Raw genomic sequence first — 22,297 nt, forward strand, 5'->3', positions numbered from 1 at the left:
ACTCAACTTCCAGACTCACATAAAGAATCTCCAATCCAAAGTTAAATCTAGAATCGGCTTCCTATTTCGCAACAAAGCCTCCTTACATTTATGCTGCCAAACATGCCCTCGTAAAACTGACTATCCTACCGATCCTTGACTTCGGCGATGTCATTTACAAAATAGCCTCCAACACTCTACTCAGCAAATTGGATGTAGTCTATCACAGTGCCATCCGTTTTGTCTCCAAAGCCCCATACACTACCCACCACTGTGACCTGTACGCTCTTGTTGGCTGGTCCTCACTACATGTTCGTCGTCAAACCCACTGGCTCCAGGCCATCTATAAATCACTGCTAGGCAAATCCCTGCCTTATCTTAGCTCATTGGTCACCATAGCAGCACCCACCCGTAGTCTGCGCTCCAGCAGGTATATCTCACTGGTCATTCCCAAAGCCAACACCTCCTTTGGCCGCCATTCCTTCCAGTTCTCTGCTGCCAATGACTGGAACGAATTGCAAAAATCTCTGAAGCTGGAGACTCTTATCTCCCTCAATAACTTTAAGCATCAGTTGTCAGAGCACCTTACCGATCACTGCACCTGTACACAGCCCATCTGAAATTAGCCCACCCAACTACCTCATCCCTATATTGTTATTTATTTTGCTCTTTTGCACCCCAGTATCTCTATTTGCACATAATCTCTTGCACATCTAGCATTCCAGTGTTAATACTATTGTAATTATTTTGCACTATAGCCTATTTATTGACTTACCTCCATAACTTGCTACATTTGCACACACTGTATATATATTTTCTGTTGTATTTTTGACTTTATGTTTTTTACCCCATATGTAACTCTGTGTTGTTTTTATTGCACTGCTTTGCTTTATCTTGGCCAGGTCGCAGTTGTAAATGAGAACCTGTTCTCAACTGGCTTACCTGGTTAAATAAAGGTGAAATAAAAATAAAATAAATAAAAATAAAAGTATTTAATTTAGTGATTAAATGGCATGGTACATCCATCAGGTATACCCTAAGGCGAAACACAACATGCAGACATACACTACATGACCAAAAGTATGTGGACACCTACTTGTTAAACATCTCATTCCAAAATCATGGGCATTAATATGGAGTTGGTCCCCCCTTTGCTGCTATAACAGCCTCCACTCTTCTGGGAAGGCTTTCCACTAGATGTTGGAACATTGCTGCGGGGACTTGCTTCCATTCAGCCACAAGAGCATTAGTGAGGTCGGGCACTGATGTTGGGAGATTAGGCCTGGCTCGCAGTCGGCATTCCAATTCATCCCAAAGCTGTTAGATGGGGTTGAGATCAGGGCTCTGTGCAGGCCAGTCAAGTTCTTCCACACCGATCTCGACAAACCATTTCTGTATGGACCTAATTTTGTCCACGGGGGCATTGTCATACTGAAACAGGAAAGCGCCTTCCCCAAACTGTTGCCACAAAGTTGGAAGCACAGAATCATCTAAAATTGCATTGTATGCTGTAGTGTTAAGATTCCCCTTCACTGGAACTAAGGGGCCTAGCCCGAACCATGAAAAACAGCCATTATTCCTCCTCCACCAAACTTTACAGTTTGCACTATGCATTAGGGCAGGTAGCGTTCTCTTGGCATCCGCCAAACCCAGATGGTGAAGCGTGATTCATCACTCAAGATAACGCATTTCCACTGCTCCAGAGTCCAATGGTGGCGAACTTGCCATTGCGCATGGTGATCTTAGGCTTGTGTGCGGCTGCTCAGCCATGGAATAACTATATGGTATTACAGTGCTCTATTGCTCTATAATACTATGTAGACATATACTTGTGTACTGTAGCTTTAAATCAGCTAACTTCCTCTTCAGAGCTCATTCCCACTACATGCAATCTGAAGAAAGGCAACATACAGTAAGAAAGATGAAGCTCATCTGTATGTTGCCGTTCTTCAGATTGCTTGGAGTTGGAATGAGCTCTGAACAGGAAGTTAGTTGATTTAAAGCTACAGTACCCAAGTTCACCACTAGACGGAGTAGAGCAATAGAGCACTATAATACTATGTACAGATAGACATATAGTTATCAGAACACTCCTCGCCTGGTATAAATAACTTTTATGCCCCTATTTCTTTTTTGAGGAGTAGGAAGACTTCGGAGACAGGTCTGAAGTAGAGTTAACGAAAGTATGTACTAAGCTGACATGATAAGAGAACAAAGCTACTTAGAAGAAGAGCATCATAGGGTTACACCTGAAGTAGCTAGAAGAAAAGCAGAGGTAAAGGCTGGGTAGCTATATGTCTATTTGTACATAGTATTATAGTGCTCTATTGCGCTACTCTGAGTTACTGCGAACTTGGGTACTGTAGCTTTAAATCAGCTAACTTCGTGTTCAGAGCTCATTCCCACTACAAGCGATCTGAAGAACAACAACATACAGATGAGCTTCATATTTCTTACATACTAAGCCTTGGATAAAGATACATCTGTAAGTACGCACCTTTTGTTTTTGAGTCATTAGTACATGCTTTCGTTAATTCCACCTGTGCTTTCTAGAAGATTACATTTTTTACGTTTAATGTAGCCTTTAGAGTTGCGATGATGCTAAGCTAATGTGTGCTAAATAATCACCATAGAGAATACATGTTAGCTATCTTTTTGACATGCAACTTAGCTTCCGTTACGTTATAATGTACTGGCTAATGTGAGTGACTAGGTATCTTTATGTTACAAGATGATACCGTTGTAATTATGCTGTATGTAAACATAATATGTGTATAGCTGTTTTAGTCATTTTCTGGCACTTTTCCAGTCAGGTAAATTGTCATCCTTCTGCAATGTCATGTTGACTAGCTAGGCCTATTGTATTGTTAGCTTGTGATGGTTCATGCACCGGAGTCAGACTATTCTTTATATGTATGCATTGATGTATGAATGTGTACAGATCATTTTCTAATAATATTGTCACACCCTGACTCAGGGGACTCTTATATGTTGAGTCAGGGTGTGAATATTTTATGTTCTGTTTTCTATGTTTCAGTCTAGGTGTTGTATATCTATGTTAGGCCGGGTGTGATTCCCAATCAGAGACAGTTGTTGCTCGTTGTCTCTGATTGGGGATCATACTTAGGCAGCCTATTGGCACTTGTTAGTTGTGGGATCTTGTTCCGTGTGTAGGCTTGTTTTGTGTTCAGCCTTAGGACTTCACGTTTCGTTTGGTTTGTTGTTTTGTTGTATGTTTATCGGTGAAATAAACATGTACGCATTTCACGCTGCCCCTTGGTCTGACCCGTCCTTAAACGAACGTGACAGAAGATACTACCAAACACGGACCAAGCAGCGTGCCCAGGAGCAGACAGCCTGGACATGGGAGGAGATCCAGGACGGAAAGGGATCCTGGACAAGGGAGGATATTCAAGCTGGGATGGATCGCCGTCCTTGGGAGGAGACAGTGGAGGCCCGGTATAGAGAGGAGCAACGGCAACGCAGAAGGCGCCAGCTGAGGAAGAAGCCCGAGAGACAGCCCCAATAAAAACATTTTGGGGGGCTAAAGGGGTGGTCGGGGAGCGATGGAGAAGAGCCCCGACCACTGCACCCGTGGGGACTCAGGGTGGAGTCCAAACGGGAGGAGGACTGGGTGCAGAGAGTGAAAGACTGGTACAGTCGGAGATCTCTGACGTCAGTTCCCAGTCCGGTACACCCCATGCCTGCGTCTCGCACCAAGCCAGTGGTGCGTGTCGCTAGCCCGGTACGGCCCGTTCCTGCTCCTCGCACCAAGCCAGTGGTGCGTGTCGCCAGTCCGGCCAGGCCCGTTCCTGCTCCTCGCACCAAGCCAGTGGTGCATGTTCCCAGTCCGGCCCGGCCCGTTGCTGCTCCTCGCACCAAGCCAGTGGTGCGTGTCGCCAGTCCGGCCTGGCCCGTTCCTGCTCCTCGCACCAAGCCAGTGGTGCGTGTTCCCAGTCCGGCCCGGCCTGTTCCTGCTCCTCGCACCAAGCCAATGGTGCGTGTCGCCAGTCCGGTCTGGCCCGTGCCTGCTCCTCGCACCAGACCAGTGGTGCATGTGTCCAGTTCGGCACGGCCCGTGCCCGTTCCACCGGTGCCTGATCCAGCTCCGGTCAGCTGCTCCACTCCGGAGACAGAGCAATCCGCTCGACCGGGGTCCAGTCCAGTTCTGGTCAGCTGCTCCACTCCGGAGCCAGAGCAGTCCGCTCCACCGGTGCCCAGTCCAGCTCCGGTCAGCGTCTCCACTCCGGAGCCAGAGCAGTCCGCTCCACCGGGGTCCAGTCCAGTTCTGGTCAGCTGCTCCACTCCGGAGCCAGAGCAGTCCGCTCCACCGGTGCCCAGTCAAGCTCCGGTCAGCGTCTCCACTCCGGAGCCAGAGTAGTCCGCTCCACCGGTGCCTGGTCTAGCTCCGGTCAGCGGCTCCAGTCCGGAGCCTGAGCAGTCCGCCCCACCGGCGCCTGGTCCAGCTCCGGTCAGCGGCTCCAGTCCAGACCCAGACGTCAGCCCCTCTCCAGGTTCGGGGTCTCCCACACCAGGGTCCAGACAGGGCTTGGAGTATCGTGGGAGGAAGGAGAGGGGAAGCAGCGCGCCGAGGTCCAGACCAGACCAGGGGCGCAACAGGGAGGCGGAGAGTATTTGGTCGTCACGCCCGGAGCCAGATCAGCCTCCGAGGCGGAATGCCCACCCGGCCCCTACCCTGTTATGTAAAGGTTGTGCGGTCGGAGTCCGCACCTTTTGGGGGGGGGGGGTTACTGTCACGCCCTGACTCAGGGGACTCTTATATGTTGAGTCAGCATGTGAATATTCTATGTTCTGTTTTCTATGTTTCAGTCTAGGTGTTGTATATCTATGTTAGGCCGGGTGTGATTCCCAATCAGAGACAGCTGTCGCTCGTTATCTCTGATTGGGGATCATACTTAGGCAGCCTATTGGCACTCGTTAGTTGTGGGATCTTGTTCCGTGTGTAGGCTTGTTTTGTGTTCAGCCTTAGGACTTCACGTTTGGTTTGGTTTATTGTTTTGTTGCATGTTTATCGGTGAAATAAACATGTACGCTGCGCCTTGGTCTGACACGTCCTTAAACGAACGTGACAAATATTTTCTTTATTCTGTACTTTACAGTTTTACAAAAGATTATATCTCACTAAAGATTAAAAACGGTACTCCTGCCTCCGGGGTCTTTATTGGGAGTTGTAAGCTGTCTGCCAAGCTTTATACTTACACATATTGTGAGGGCAGAACACTCCTAGACGTTTCCACTGCACAATAACAACACTTACAATTGACCGGGGCAGCTGTAGCAGGGCAGAAATATGATGAACTGACTTGTTGTAAAGGTGGCATCCTATGACGGTGCCACGATGAAAGTCAATGAGCTCTTCAGTCATGCCATTCGACTGCCAATGTTTGTCTATGGAGATTGCATGGCTGTGTGCTCGATTTTATACACCTGTCAGCAACGGGTGTGCTGAAATAGCCAAATCCACTAATATGAAGGGGTGTCCACATCCTTTTGTATATATAGTGTAGCTATATTTTCTATATGTTGCATTTGTATTATAATATACAGTGGGGAGAACAAGTATTTGATACACTGCCGATTTTGCAGGTTTTCCTACTTACAAAGCATGTAGAAGTCTGTAATTTTTATCATAGGTACACTTCAACAGTGAGAGACGGAATCTAAAACAAAAATCCAGAAAATCACATTGTATGATTTTTAAGTAATTAATTTGCATTTTATTGCATGACATAAGTATTTGATCACCTACCAACCAGTAAGAATTCCGGCTCTCACAGACCTGTTAGTTTTTCTTTAAGAAGCCCTCCTGTTCTCCACTCATTACCTGTATTAACTGCACCTGTTTGAACTCGTTACCTGTATAAAAGACACCTGTCCACACACTCAATCAAACAGACTCCAACCTCTCCACAATGGCCAAGACCAGAGAGCTGTGTAAGGACATCAGGGATACAATTGTAGACCTGCACAAGGCTGGGATGGGCTACAGGACAATAGGCAAGCAGCCTGGTGAGAAGGCAACAACTGTTGGCGCAGTTATTAAAAAATGGAAGAAGTTCAAGATGACGGTCAATCACCCTCGGTCTGGGGCTCCATGCAAGATCTCACCTCGTGGGGCATCAATGATCATGAGGAAGGTGAGGGATCAGCCCAGAACTACACGGCAGGACCTGGTCAATGACCTGAAGAGAGCTGGGACCACAGTCTCAAAGAAAACCATTAGTAACACACTACGCCGTCATGGATTAAAATCCTGCAGCGCACGCAAGGTCCCCCTGCTCAAGCCAGCGCATGTCCAGGCCCGTCTGAAGTTTGCCAATGACCATCTGGATGATCCAGAGGAGGAATGGGAGAAGGTCATGTGGTCTGATGAGACAAAAATATAGCTTTTTGGTCTAAACTCCACTCGCCGTGTTTGGAGGAAGAAGAAGGATGAGTACAACCCCAAGAACACCATCCCAACCGTGAAACATGGAGGTGGAAACATCATTCTTTGGGGATGCTTTTCTGCAAAGGGGACAGGACGACTGCTCCGTATTGAGGGGAGGATGGATGGGGCCATGTATCGCGAGATCTTGGCCAACAACCTCCTTCCCTCAGTAAGAGCATTGAAGATGGGTCGTGGCTGGGTCTTCCAGCATGACAACGACCCGAAACACACAGCTAGGGCAACTAAGGAGTGGCTCCGTAAGAAGCAACTCAAGGTCCTGGAGTGGCCTAGCCAGTCTCCAGACCTGAACCCAATAGAAAATCTTTGGAGGGAGCTGAAAGTCCGTATTGCCCAGCGACAGCCCCGAAACCTGAAGGATCTGGAGAAGATCTGTATGGAGGAGTGGGCCAAAATCCCTGCTGCAGTGTGTGCAAACCTGGTCAAGACCTACAGGAAACGTATGATCTCTGTAATTGCAAACAAAGGTTTCTGTACCAAATATTAAGTTCTGCTTTTCTGATGTATCAAATACTTATGTCATGCAATAAAATGCAAATTAATTACTTAAAAATCATACAATGTGATTTTCCATCTCTCACAGTTGAAGTGTACCTATGATAAAAATTACAGACCTCTACATGCTTTGTAAGTAGGAAAACCTGCAAAATCGGCAGTGTATCAAATACTTGTTCTCCCCACTGTATATCTTACAGTTGTATGTACAGTATGTTATATGCATATTTTACATGTGTTTATGATCTTACTTGCATATTCCATCCTCTGGGTCTTCCAGGCCAAACCTCTCGTCGAAGGTTAACTGGATTCTCATGTTGTCATTGGAGGCCACTAGTCTCCAGACCAACACGGTACTCCTGGGGTAGGTGAGTGGGAAGTCCGGACTATGGATCACTCCCTCTCCTGTGACGGTGATTATCTTCTCATGCTGGGAACCTTGTACTCCTTGGAAAAATATTTGGGAAATGGGAATGTTACTTTTATGTTATATTTACATTGGTAGAAGAGTTGTTTGAGATAAGATGAAAGATTGTGTAAAGATGAATAGGAATGGTCAACTTCATCCATGCTGGGGTTGTAATTGTGGTTTTATTAAAGATGTTGGCCATTTCAGGACACGGTAGAAACCTACTGATGCACAAGGCTAAGAAAAAAAACTATTTTTGGATGGCCATGTATTGGAATAATGAAATACCATACTTAAAACAATAAACCTTGTATTAATTTTTTGGAAATGCAATGGGGTGGAAGCGCCACAACCTCCAATATAATATGATGTTAACACAGAACAAAGTCATGATGATACAGAAGAAAATAAAAATATCTCTGAGGAAAGAGGAAGAATGCACGGACTGTTCTGCCAGGCTAAATATGCGAACACCGAACTGATAAATAATCATTTATTACACAGAGGCTACGAGCTACCAGATAAATTGCTTCTTTATTGAATATTGATTGTCAGAGCCTCTGATAATATTTTATAAGTAATAAATGGGAGTAATAAAAGTATAACTTAATAAATGGTTATGAGACCTTTGTATTGAAATGTGGACTCCACGGTTTTATGTTCTGCTAACGCAGCACTGTTTCAGAGAGTTGCTATGGGGATCAATGAAATAATCCTTGAAGGAATCACCACAGACTACGTTTTTACTCACAAGAAGTTGTTTTCGGGCTGGTAAGAGCGCAAGTATGAAACAATGGGACAAGCATTGAACATGTAAGGTCTGCTTGCGATGTCATTCTCACTATAGTCTCTGTCTGACAAATAATCTACTTTTGTTAATAAAAAAACTGTTAAAACATTGAATGGTCTGAGGGGAAAACACTAAAGCAGGGTCACTTATGATTGGGGCCTTCATACTGTATTTGAGTGGGTCAAAGTTTTCCAGTTTGCCATTCGGCATAGTAAAGCATCGGTCCACTGCCCCTGCCTAAACATTGAATATCACAATATCTATTAAGCTTCATTTATTTAGTGAAGTAAATAATAGCCTGACCACTCCTGTTTGACAAAAGATGAAGTGTTGCTTCAAGAAGCACCTGTGTCCTTCCCTATATGGGCAAAGTATTTGAGTGACTTTTACAACCAGAGCAGAAAAAAACAATCTCAAAGCTTCCCAAAAGAAGCACCTCTCTGACACTATCATTTACACAAATCTCTCACCGCTGTCAGCTATGATTCTGCATCTCTTGTCTCCATAAACTCCTGGAAGGACTTTTTAACGAGCTACCCACGCCGGGCCATTTGCCCCCGGGACCTGCGGCCAAGGGGTCTTAAATCACACCCCTCCCGCCACCCCTCTACACTCACTCTCTCCATCAGGGCCTGTCATCTCAAGGAGAATACACTGCCAATACCCCGTCTGTCTGCCAGCCCACCGGCCTATAATTCACTGCCTGCCTCCCACATGAGCCCCCACCATGACACTAATAGCGAGCTGAACCAATCTCCTAAGAAACGGTGTTGTTATGATGTCACATATAGATGTATCAGGGAGATCAGCTTTAAACAGGCAACGTTGAGAAATAATAGGAAGGTAAGCTTTTCCAGATGAACAATTGGATTTTAATTGCGCAGGATAGCATTTCCATTCTCTAATCAAGAGTCAGGCAAAGGCAGAGGGAGACTGTGCAGAACCATGATGTGAAAAGATGCAAGAGTCACAAATCTTACATCTTGCTAAGTTAGCATGATTTAACAAGGAAGGTTATTCAGACCCCTTGACTTTTTCCACATTCTGTTACGTTACAGCCATATTCTAAAATTGATGAAATTATTTTTTCCCCTCATCAATCTACACACAATACATTTTTGCAAATGTATAAAAAACTAAAACAGAAATATGTTATTTACATAAGTATTCAGACCCTTTGCTATGAGACTCGAAATTTAGCTCAGGTGCATCCTGTTTCCATTGATCCTCCTTGAGATGTTTCTAGAACATGATTGGAGTCCACCTGTGATACATTTAATTGATTGGACATGATTTGGAAAGGCACACACCTGTCTATATAAGGTCCCACAGTTGACAGTGCATGTCAGAGCAAAAACCAGGCCATGAGGTCGAAGGAATTGTCCGTAGAGCTCGGAGACAGGATTGTGTCGAGGCACAGATCTGGGGAAGGGTACCAAAACATTTCTGCAGCATTGAAGGTCCCCAAGAACACAATGGCCTCCATCATTCTTCAAATGGAAGAAGTTTGGAACCACCGAGACTCTTCCTAAATGAGCAATCGGTGGAAAAGGGACTTGGTCAGGGAGGTGACCAAGAACCCGATGGTCACTCTGACAGAGCTCCAGAGTTCCTCTGTGGAGATGGGAGAACCTTCCAGAAGGACAACCATCTCTGCAGCACTCCACCAATCAGGCCTTTATGGTAGAGTGGCCAGACTGAAGCCACTCCTCAGTAAAAGGCACATAACAGCCCGCTTGGAGTTTGCCAAAAGGCATCTAAAGACTCTCAGACCATGAGAAACAAGATTCTCTGGTCTGATGAAACCAAGATTGAACTCTTTGGCCTGAATGCCAAGCGTCACGTCTGGAGGAAACCTGGCACCATCCCTACGGTGAAGCATGGTGGTGGCAGCATCATGCTGTGGGTAGGTTTTTCAGCGGCAGGGACTGGGAGACTAGTCAGGACCGAGGGAAAGATGAACAGAGCAAAGTACAGAGAGATCCTTGATGAAAACCTGCTCCAGAGCACTCAGGACCTCAGACTGGGGAGAAGGTTCACCTTCCAACAGGACAATGTCCCTACGCACACAGCCAAGACAACGCAGGAGTGGCTTCGGGACAAGTCTCTGAATGTCCTTGAGTGGCCCAGCCAGAGCCCGGACTTGAACCCGATCGAACATCTCTGGAAAGACCTGAAAATAGCTGTGCAGCGACGCTCCCCATCCAACCTGACAGAGCTTGAGAGGATCTGCACCCAAATACAGGTGTGACAAGCTTTTAGCGTCATACCCAAGAAAACTTGAGTCTGTAATCGCTGCAAAAGGTGCTTCAACAAGGTACTGAGTAAAGGGTCTGAATACTTATGTAAATGTGATTTTTCCGTTTTTTAAAAACCTATTTTTGCTTTGTCATTATGGGGTATTGTGTGTATATTGATGAGGGTAAAAAACAATTTAATCCATTTGAGAATAAGGCTGTAACGTAACAAAATGTGGAAAAATTCAAGTGGTCTGAATACTTTCCGAATGCACTGTACATACAGTATGTAAGACAACAGCTCCTGCCAGTGTTGGTCAGACACCCCCAGATCACTATTACAGGGGGGAACAGCAGGGAGTTTGCCCCGAGTGCTGACTGCGCTGTCTGGACAATCTCAAATAATTATTAGAATTCTACCCCAGAACCGCGTTCGGAGAGTCCAAGGACAACATTGCTGACCAAGGGAGTGGTCGACAACAGAAAGACACTGTGTGTAAGTGTCTGATCCAAGATCCAACTCGATTTGATCCACTGTAATCCAGGTTTTACATCTGGCATGAAATACTGTGCTGTCGATCACAAATATGAGATAAATAATGGTGATGACAAGGCTTGGTGAGAGAACACTTACATCAGACACTGTCAAAATACTTTGATGTTTTCATTTAGGGTTGGTGGCACGCCAGGTAGGAAAGGGAGAGACAATCATGTGAGACACAAACAATAACACATGGTCGCATGTCAAGACTTCTCAATGAAACCGGTTCTTTCACAGAAGTAAAAAAAAACTTGGCTTCCAACACCAACCACAGCGAGGAAAAAGAAAAGCCACCTTGTTTGAGTACGCAAGCTGTTGCGGCAAGACGATTCTTGCACTCCCCCGGAGATAGAAAACTGACATTTTGTGCAATATAATTCCAGACAAAAGACCCTATTACCCTTCAGGCAGTATTTAATGGCTGTACACCTCAGATACACCTCTTCCAGAAGACAAAACACTTTATGTTCTCAGTCAGAGATAAACAGATCATACTTGCTGCTTCAGCCAACTTTTCTTTGATGTCTTTGATGTCCATAAAGAAAGTTTGATAGCTCTTTTCATCTGGAGGTGCAAGTAACGGCAGCACCGGGCCCATTTGATTGACTGCTCGCTTGCTAGTCATTGGTTGGCCGGACAAATAACGGCTATAAAAGCAACAAGCCGATAGGCTCTTTGATCCTATTAAGGCTAGGCCTTCCATCACAATGGCATGTCTTTAATTACCTTTGTATTACAGTGCAGGAAACAGAGGCTCATAAAGTACATAACGATTAATGTGAAAATATGACCTCAGATATACAGTACATGGGGACATGTGGCACAGTAAGCATAGTAGGATACACATGGTTTTAATGTAGGTAAAGCGAACAACCAACCCTCTTAAAAACATACCTGGTGCAATTATAAATAGACACATGCATTTGGGAACGATTCCCAAACATAATTCCTTGGGAAAAATCAGCTAAATGCTGAATGGAATGCCTTTTTATTAAAGGAAAATCTGGCCTTACTGTCAGTGAGAAAGAGGGAAGGAGAGAAAAAAGGGATATAAAAAATTAAGGTTATGCCCTGATGAAAAGGTTTTTAGACACTTGGGGAGAACCCAAAACCAAAAGTGATATTATGTTGCATGTTGAACTTTTAAAAACTACAGATATATCATAGAAATCAAATTCTATTTGCATGTGCAAATGTCATGGCATGCATTTGCCGGTAGCCCACTGATGGTACAGTCACAGTGTTGCTTTACTGTAATAAATGGGGAGGGGGAAATATGTATATCTTCTGTCAGTACAGTATGAGGCTACAAACCATCATTATATTACACACCCACTTTCAACCTCCACTGTTTTAGTGGCTCAAACTTTTCTTTACTGTCTCATAAACAATACAGATTTCATATGTTGCCCTTTAAACTTTTCCAAAAACTGGCCTTCGTTTAGCCACTGTATGCAGACACACATGGTCTTCTAGGTCTGTCCGTTTCTGGGTGAAACCCAGACTTCCAAATGATCTCACTCTCCAGATTACCAATGTCACATAATGATCAAAGGCCTGTCCCAGGAGTGAATTACCTCAAACATGACTTTTCCTTGACCCACTTTCTGTGAGGAAAGTGTAACCACGATTAAGGGAGTAAGTGAGTTTGAATAAATAGTCCTATACAGTGAGGGAAAAAAGTATTTGATTTTGTATGTTTGCCCACTGACAAAGAAATAATCAGTCTATAATTTTAATGGTATGTTTATTTGAACAGTGAGAGACAGAATAACAATAAAAAAATCCAGAAAAACGCATGTCAAAAATGTTAGAAATTGATTTGCATTTTAATTAGGGAAATAAGTATTTGACCCCCTCTCAATCAGAAAGATTTCTGGCTCCCAGGTGTCTTTTATACAGGTAACGAGCTGAGATTAGGAGCACACTCTTAAAGGGAGTGCTCCTAATCTCAGCTTGTTACCTGTATAAAATACACCTGTCCACAGAAGCAATCAATCAATCAGATTCCAAACGCTCCACCATGGCCAAGACCAAAGAGCTCTCCAAGGATGTCAGGGACAAGATTTTAGACCTACACAAGGCTGGAATGGGCTACAAGACCATCGCCAACAGCTTGGTGAGAAGGTGACAACAGTTGGTGCAATTATTTGCAAATGGAAGAAACACAAAAGAGCTGTCAATCTCCCTCGGCTTGGGGCTCCATGCAAGATCTCACCTTGTGGAGTTGCAATGATCATGAGAACGGTGAGGAATCAGCCCAGAACTACATGGGAGGATCTTGTCAATGATCTCAAGGCAGCTGGGACCATAGTCACCAAGAAAACAATTGGTAACACACTACACCGTGAAGGACTGAAATCCTGCAGCGCCCGCAAGGTCCCCCTGCTCAAGAAAGCACATATACAGGCCCGTCTGAAGTTTGCCAATGAACATCTGAATGATTCAGAGGAGAACTGGGTGAAAGTGTTGTGGTCAGATGAGACCAAAATCGAGCTCTTTGGCATCAACTCAACTCACCGTGTTTGGAGGATGAGAAATGCTGCCTTTGACCCCAAGAACACCATCCCCACTGTCAAATATGGAGGTGGAAACATTATGCTTTGGGGGTGTTTTTCTGCTAAGGGGACAGGACAACTTCACCGCATTAAAGGGAAGATGGACGGGGCCATGTACCGTCAAATCTTGGGTGAGAACCTCCAGCATGGCTATTCCAGCATGACAATGACCCAAAACACACGGCCAAGGCAACAAAGGAGTGGCTCAAGAAGAAGCACATTAAGGTCCTGGAGTGGCCTAGCCAGTCTCCAGACCTTAATCCCATAGAAAATATGTGGAGGGAGCTAAAGGTTCGAGTTGCCAAACGTCAGCCTCGAAACCTTAATGACTTGGAGAAGATCTGCAAAGAGGAGTGGGACAAAATCCCTCCTGAGATGTGTGCAAACCTGGTGGCCAACTAAAAGAAACGTCTGACCTCTGCGATTGCCAACAAGGGTTTTGCCACCAAGTACTAAGTCATGTTTTGCAAAGGGGTCAAATACTTATTTCCCTCATTAAAATGCAAATACATTTATAACATTTTTGACATGCGTTTTTCTGGATTCTTTTGTTGTTATTCTGTCTCTCACTGTTCAAATAAACCTACCATTAAAATTATAGACTGATCATGTCTTTGTCAGTGGGCAAACGTACAAAATCAGCAGGGGATCAAATACTTTTTTCCCTCACTGTATATACAGTGCTACCATTGTGCTTTGTTCACACGTTACTGGGTAAACCATTCAGGTCTATGCTAACACTATTAAACATTAACCTTTCGATAGTCAAAACAGATGACAGTGAGTAAGTGCCCACATGAACACACACACTGAGGGACATAAAGGGACACCCACACGCACACTAATGTACAATTACCCACAGTCACAGTCCACAACACTTAAGTAAGTAGTTGACACTGCATTCACATGCACATGCATAAATGCTCAATCACACTCAAGAGCATGCACACACACATACGCACACATACACACACACACACAATGTGAAAAGGCACCCACTGGACTTGCTGTATGTGTCCTATCACATTGGAAAGTGAGATATGAAAAAATCCTCATCTGGCTTTGCTGAAACATTACTAAATTCTCATGTTTTCATCATTATATCATAAATATGTCACACTGAAGAAACCCTGTAGCAATGAGTTTATCTAACAGACATGTGGTGTAATGTATGTCAGACATAACTTTGGCTCCCCTAATAGACCAGCACTATTCATGTCAGACCACAACACACTTCAATACGGTAAGCATTCTGCTCAGAGATTAAGGCAAGATTCTCACAGAGGTTACATTAATAATTCTCAATTTCAGTTGGCACTGGTCAAAGGTAAATTGTATCCAATTGCTATGGATTGCATTGACATGAGGTTACGCTTGTTAAGTGGACACGTAACAGTATTTTCACACGTCACAGCAATAATCAGACAATTCAAAACCGTGACGCCTGCGCCCTCAACTGTCTTGCCTCTGTCTCCGACGTCAAGCCGAAAGCGGTCGTGACAGCAATTTCCCTTCCTATAAAACGACACGAGAACCATTAGGGCACTAAATCAAAATTGTTTTTAATTTCACCCGCGTTACCTACTAATCAAAAGTAGCTATGAGTCCCTAAGCCACAGGGTCCAAGCCGCTTTGCTCAGGTGATGAAACAATACCCAACAATTAATTCTCGTTTTTTTCGCTGCTTTCAGGCCAAAGCAATGGCTCACACATCTGTTGCTTATTATAGCTTAGCGATAGTTACTACAGGTGCAGTAAATTCCAGGGCCAGCTTTGGGATATTTATTGCCTTTAGGTTTACAGTCGGTCAGGCAAAAATACGCTGAAACACGGCATGGGATTTTTTCATACCACTAAAAAAAATGTGGACTGCATGGGACCGCTGCCATCTGTAATGATTCAATCTATATATGCTCCTGTATGAGACTAAACATGAAATGTGACCACTTGAATTCCCTGCAGAGGTCACTGATGCTATTGTGGCGGCTGCTGAGGCAGGGATGACAGAGCACAGAAGCCTGGCTGAGTCATGTCACTGTGTGTGTGTGTGTGTGTGTGTGTGTGTAGGCCTATACTGTACATATCTGTTTGTAGTCTGAGTGTGTGTTTATAGTAAGTGAGTGTATTTGTGTTGGTTTTAGTCTACAAATGGCATCCTCATCCTACTGACTGCGTCTTCTAAACTTTTGACAAACCTTCAACTCACAACATTTTATCTCCTGACAACATATGAAAACAACTATGGCTAGTGTCAAAGACAAAACCAATGGTGAAAATCATTGAGATTTGATTGACAGCGTGACTCAACCCTTTGACACCCTGCGGCCATGGCTTATCTCTGTTCATTACTGACAGACATACTAGAGTTGACAAATACCGGAGACCTCCTAAGACTATCGACTATACGCCTCATGAAGACAGTAGACTTACAGGTCGGTAAATATTCAACAGTGATAAGTAACTCCAGCTGTAGATGAGGTTATACGTACCTGTAGATTTCACAAAACTTGTACAGTTTTTGTCATGTTTTGACATTTGATTTCCTTTACTTGGATAGATGGAAAGAGGGAGGGAGGGAGTGAGGAAGAGAGAGAGCAAGGACTTTTAAGCGAATAAGAAGCTAAATCTAAATAGTGGGATTTGAATGTTGATGGTCTGTCTGGAGGATCCATCACTCAGCAGAAGACAACCCTCCTTAAAGCCCCTTAGCCATGACACAGCTGATGTTGCAATAAAGCGTTCTTTCTTTCAAAATGCCTTTGGTCCAGTCACAAGAGTTTCACAACCCCTATTAGAAGCCTGTGGCCCTATACATTTACATAATTTAGCAGACACTCTTATCCAGAGCGACTTACAAATTGGTGCATTCAACTTATGATAGCCAGTGGGACAACCACTTTTTTCTTTTTATGGGGGGTGGGGGAAGAAGGATTACTTTATACTATTCCAGGTATTCCTTAAAGAGGTAGGGTTTCAAGTGTCTCCGGAAGGTGGTCAGTGACTCCGCTGTCCTGGCGTCGTGGGGGAGCTTGTTCCAGCATTGGGGTGCCAGAGCAGCAAATAGCTTTGACTGGGCTGAGCGGGTACTGTGCTTCCATAGAGGTAGGGGAGCTAGCAGGCCAGAGGTGGACGAACGTAGTGCCCTTGTTTGGGTGTAGGGTCTGATCAGAGCCTGAAGGTAAGGAGGTGCCGTTCCCCTCACAGCTCCGTAAGCAAGCACCATGGTCTTGTAGTAGATGCGAGCCTCAACTGGAAGCCAGTGGAATATGCGGAGGAGTGGGGTGACATGAGAGAATTTGGGAAGATTGAACACCAGATGGGCTGCAGCGTTCTGGATAAGTTGTAGGGGTTTAATGGCACAGGCAGGGAGCCCAGCCAACAGCGAGTTGCAGTAATCCAGACGGGAGATGACAAGTGCCTGGATTAGGACCTGTGCCGCTTTCTGTGTAAGGTAGGGTCGTACTCTGCGAAAGTTGTAGAGCATGAACCTGCAGGATCAGGTCAACGTTTTGATGTTAGCAGAAAACGACAGGGTGTTGTCCAGGGTCACGCCAAGGTTCTTTGCACTCTGGGAGGAGGACACAATGGAGTTGTCAACCGTGATGGTGAGATCATGGAGCGGGCAGTCCTTCCCCGAGAGGAAGAGCAGCTCTGTCTTGCCGAGGTTCAGCTTGAGGTGGTGATCCGACATCCACACTGATATGTCTGCCAGACATGCAGAGATGCGATTCGCCACCTGGTTATCAGAAGGGGGAAAGGAGAAAATGAATTGTGTGTCATCTGCGTAGCAATGATAGGAGAGACCATGTGAGGATATGACAGAGCCAAGTGACTTGGTGTATAGCGAGAATAGGAGAGGGCCTAGAACTGAGCCCTGGGGGACACCAGTGGTGAGAGCACGTGGTGCGGAGACAGATTCTCGCCACGCCACCTGGTAGGAGCGACATGTCAGGTAGGACGCAATCCAAGAGTGAGCAGCGCCGGAGATGCCCAACTCGGAGAGGGTGGAGAGGAGGCTCTGATGGTTCACAGTATCAAAGGCAGCGGATAGGTCTAGAAGGATAAGAGCCGAGGAGAGAGAGTTAGCTTTAGCAGTGCGGAGAGCCTCCGTGATACAGAGAAGAGAAGTCTCAGTTGGATGACCAGTCATTCTGAGAGAGATAGCAGGAGAGTTGGCTAGAGACGGCATGCTCAAGAGTTTTGGAGAGAAAAGAAAGAAGGGATACTGGTCTGTAGTTGTTAACATAGGAGGGATCGAGTGTAGGTTTTTTGAGGAGGGGTGCAACTCTCACTCTCTTGAAGACGGAAGGGACATGGCCAGCGGTCAAGGATGAGTTGATGAGCGAGGTGAGGTAAGGGAGAAGGTCTCCGGAAATGGTCTGGAGAAGAGAGGAGGGGATAGGGTCAAGCGGGCAGGTTGATGGGCAGCCGGCCATCACAAGTCGCAAGATTTCATCTGGAGAGAGAGGGGAGAAAGAAGCCAAAGCATAGGGTAGGGCAGTGTGAGCAGGACCAGCGGTGTCATTTGACTTAATAAATTAGGATTGAATGTCGTCAACCTTCTTTTCAAATTGGTTGACGAAGTCATCCACAGAGAGGGAGGAGGGAGGGGGAGGGGGAGGAGGATTCAGCAGGGAGAAGGTGGCAAAGAGCTTCCTATGGTTAGAGGCAGAGGCTTGAAATTTAGAGTGGGAGAAAGTGGCTTTAGCAGCGGAAACAGAGGAAGAGAATGTAGAGAGGAGGCAGTGAAAAGATGACAGGTCTGCAGGGAGTCTAGTTTTCCTCAATTTCCGCTCGGCTGCCCGGAGCCCTCTTCTGTGAGCTCGCAATGAGTCGTCAAGCCACAGAGCAGGAGGGGAGGACCGAGCCGGCCGGGAGGATAGGGGACATAGAGAGTCAAAAGATGCAGAAAGAGAGGAGAGGAGGGTTGAGGAGGCAGAATCAGGAGATCGGAGGGAGAAGGATTTAGCAGAGGGAAGAGATGATAGGATAGAAGAGGAGAGAGTAGCGGGAGAGAGAGAGCAAAGGTTGCAACGGCACATTACCATTTGAGTAGGGGCAGAGTGAGTAGTGTTGGAGGAGAGCGAGAGAGAAAATGATACAAAGTAGTGGTCGGAGACTTGGAGGGGAGTTTCAGTGAGATTAGTAGAAGAACAGCATCTAGTAAAGATGAGGTCAAGCGAATTGCCTGCCTTGTGAGTAGGGGGGAACGGTGAGAGGGTGAGGTCAAAAGAGGAAAGGAGTGGAAAGAAAGAGGCAGAGAGAAATGAGTCAAAGGCAGACGTAGGGAGGTTAAAGTCACCCAGAACTGTGAGGGATGAGCCATCCTCAGGAAAGGAACTTATCAAGGCATCATGCTCATTGATGAACTCTCCAAGGGAACCTGGAGGGCGATAAATGACAAGGATGTTAAGCTTGAATAGGCTAGTGACTGTGACAGCATGGAATTCAAATGAGGAGATAGACAGATGGGTCAGGGGAAAAAGAGAGAACGTCCACTTGGGAGAGATGAGGATTCCTGTGCCACCGCCGCACTGACCAGATGCTCTCGGGGTATGCGAGAACACATGGTCAGATGAGGAAAGAGCAGTAGGAGTAGCAGTGTTTTCTGTGGTAATCATGTTTCCATCAGCGCCAAGAAGTCGAGGGACTGGAGGGTAGCATAGGCTGAGATTAACTCTGCCTTGTTGGCCGCAGAATGGCAGTTCCAGAGGCTGCCGGAGACCTGGAACTCCACGTGGGTCGTGCGTGCAGGGACCACCAGATTAGAGTGTACAGTAAGTACAGTAAGCACCCTAGTCCAGTGTTCCCCAACCCTGGTCCTCGAGTACCCCCAACAGTACACAGTTTCATTGTAGCCCTTGACAAACACACCTCATTCAACTCATTAAGGGCTTAACAAGTTGAATCGGTTGTGCTTGTCCAGTGTTACAATAAAAATGTGTACTGTTCGGGGTACTCGAGGACCAGGGTTGGGAAACACCGCCCTAGTCATGTAAAGTAAGCACTCTGCCCACGTGAGGGAGAAATCTCACACGTCTAGCCCAGAGGATATGTACTTCCCCTTAGGGACTCTGTCTGTCAAAACATGGGACCCAGGAGTGGCCGTCTGTTAGCACGTCCTGCTGAGCATGGCAAAACATCTGAAGAGGCTATCAAATCAAATTTGACTTGTCACATGCTTTGTAAACAACAAGTGTAGATTAACAGTGAAATGCTTACATATGGGCCCTTCCCAACAATGTAGAGAGAAAAAAAAGATAAATAATAGAAAGATAATAACACGAGGAATAAATATACAATGAGTAACGATAACTTGGCTATATACATGGGGTACCAGTACCTGGTCGATGTGCAGGGGTACGAGGTAATTGAGGTAGATACAGTTGAAGTCGGAGGTTTACATACACCTTAGCCAAATACATTTAAACTCAGTTTTTCACAATTCCTGACATTTAATCCTAGTAAACAGTCCCTGTCTTAGGTCAGTTAGGATCACCACTTTATTTTAAGAATGTGAAATGTCAGAATATTAGGAGAGAGAATGATTTATTTCAGCTTTTATTTCTTTCATCACATTCCCAGTGGGTCAGAAGTTTACATACACTCAATTAGTATTTGGTAGCATTGCCTTTAAATTGTTTAACTTTGGTCAAACGTTTCGGGTAGCCTTCCACAAGCTTACCGCAATATGTTGGGTGAATTTCGGCCCATTCCTCCTGACAGAGCTGGTGTAACTGAGTCAGGTTTGTAGGCCTCCTTGCTCGCACACGCTTTTTCAGTTCTGCCCACACATTTTCTATAGGATTGAGGTCAGGGCTTTGTGATGGCCACTCCAATACCTTGACTTTGTTGTCCTTAAGCCATTTTGCCACAACTTTGGAAGTATGCTTGGGGTCATTGTCCATTTGGAAGACCATTTGCGACCAATCTTTAACTTCCTGACTGATTTCTTGAGATGTTGCTTCAATATATCCACATACTTTTCCTTCCTCATGATGCCATCTATTTTGTGACGTGCACCAGTCCCTCCACCACCGTGCTTCACGGTTAGGATGGTGTTCTTCGTCTTGCAAGCACCCCTTTTTCCTCTAAACATAACGATGGTCATTATGGCCAAACAGTTCTATTTTTGTTTCATCAGACCAGAGGACATTTCTCCAAAAAGTACGATCTTTGTCCCCATGTGCAGTTGCAAACCGTAGTCTGGCTTTTTAATGACAGTTTAGGAGCAGTGGCTTCTTCCTTGCTGAGCGGCCTTTCAGGTTATGTCGATATAGGAGTCGTTTTACTGTGGATATAGATACTTTTGTACCTGTTTCCTCCAGCTTCTTCACAAGGTCCTTTGCTGTTGGTCTGGGATTTATTTGCACTTTTCGCACCAAAGTACGTTCATCTCTAGGAGACAGACGCGTCTCCTTCCTGAGCAGTATGACGGCTGCGTGGTCCCATGGTGTTTATACTTGCATACTATTGTTTGTACAGATGAACGTGGTACCTTCAGGCATTTGGAAATTGCTCCCAAGGATGAACCAGACTTGTGGAGGTCTACCATTTTTTTTCTGAGGTCTTGGCTGATTTCTTTTGATTTTTACATGATGTCAAGCAAAGAGTTTGAAGGTAGGCCTTGAAATACATCCACAGGTACACCTCCAATTTACTCAAATGATGTCAATTAGCCTACCAGAAGCTTCTAAAGCCATGACATCATGTTCTGGAATTTTCCAAGCTGTTTAAAGGCACAGCCAACTTAGTGTATGTAAACTTCTGACCCACTGGAATTGTGATACAGTGAATTATTAGTGAAATAATCTGTCTGTAAACAATTGTTGGAACAATTACTTGTGTCATGCACAAAGTAGATGTCCTAACCGACTTGCCAAAACTATAGTTTGTTAACAATAAATTTGTGGAGTGGTTGAAAAACGAGGTTTAATGACTCCAACCTAAGTGTATGTAAACTTCCGACTTCAACTGTATGTACATATGATGTACTGGGCCGTATGCACTAACCTCTGTAGCGCCTTGTGGTCAGATGCCAAGCAGTTGCCATACCAAGTGGTGATGCAGCCAGTCAATATGCTCTCACTGGTGCAGCTGTATAACTTTTTGAGGATCTGAGGGCCCATGCCAGATCTTTCCAGCCTCCTGAGGGGGGAAGAGGCATTGTCGTGTCTTCTACACAACTGTGTTGGTGTTTGTGGACCATGATAATTCCTTAGTTATGTGGACACAGAGGAACTTGACGCTCTCAATCCGCTCCACTACAGCCCCCTCGAAGTGGATGTGGGCAAGCTCGGCCCTCCGTTTCCTCTAGTCCACAATCAGCTCTGTCTTGCTGATGTTGAGGGAGAGGTTGTTGTCCTGGCACCACCCTGCAGGGTCAGTGACCTCCACCCTATAGGCTGTCTCATCATCGTCGGTGATCAGGCCAACCACAGTCAAGTCGTCAGCAAACTTTAAGATGGTGTTGGAGTCGTGCACGGCCACGCAGTTATGGGTGAACAGGGAGTACAGGAGGGGACTAAGCACGCAGCCCTGAGGGGCCCCCATGTTGAAGGTCACTGTGGCGGATGTGTTGTTGACTACTATCCCCACCTGGAGTGTCCAGGATCCAGTTGCAGAGGGAGGTGTTCAGTCCCAGGGTCATGAGCTTAGTGATGAGCTTGGAGGGCTCTATGGTGTTGAATGCTGAGCTATAGTCAATGAACAGCATTCTCACATAGGTGTTCCTCTTGTCCAGGTGGGAGAGGGCAGTGTGGAGTGCAATAGAGATTGCATCATCTGTGGATCTGTTGGGGTGGTATGCCAATTGAAGT

The 22,297-nt window shown here is 45.4% G+C and overlaps 1 protein-coding gene across 1 annotated transcript in view; it reads right to left on the minus strand.

Annotated features, from left to right (window-relative positions):
- pdgfc (platelet derived growth factor c) overlaps positions 1–22,297 on the minus strand; it is a gene marked incomplete at its 5' end in the record, with an annotated part of 128,407 nt that overhangs the window by 50,442 nt on the left and 55,668 nt on the right. The window contains 1 exon segment of the mRNA XM_084147214.1: positions 7,195–7,390. Coding sequence (XP_084003340.1) covers positions 7,195–7,390 — 196 coding nt within the window.

The sequence above is a fragment of the Coregonus lavaretus genome (genome assembly GCF_964263955.1).
Source record: "Coregonus lavaretus genome assembly, chromosome: 29".
NCBI lineage: Eukaryota > Metazoa > Chordata > Actinopteri > Salmoniformes > Salmonidae > Coregonus > Coregonus lavaretus.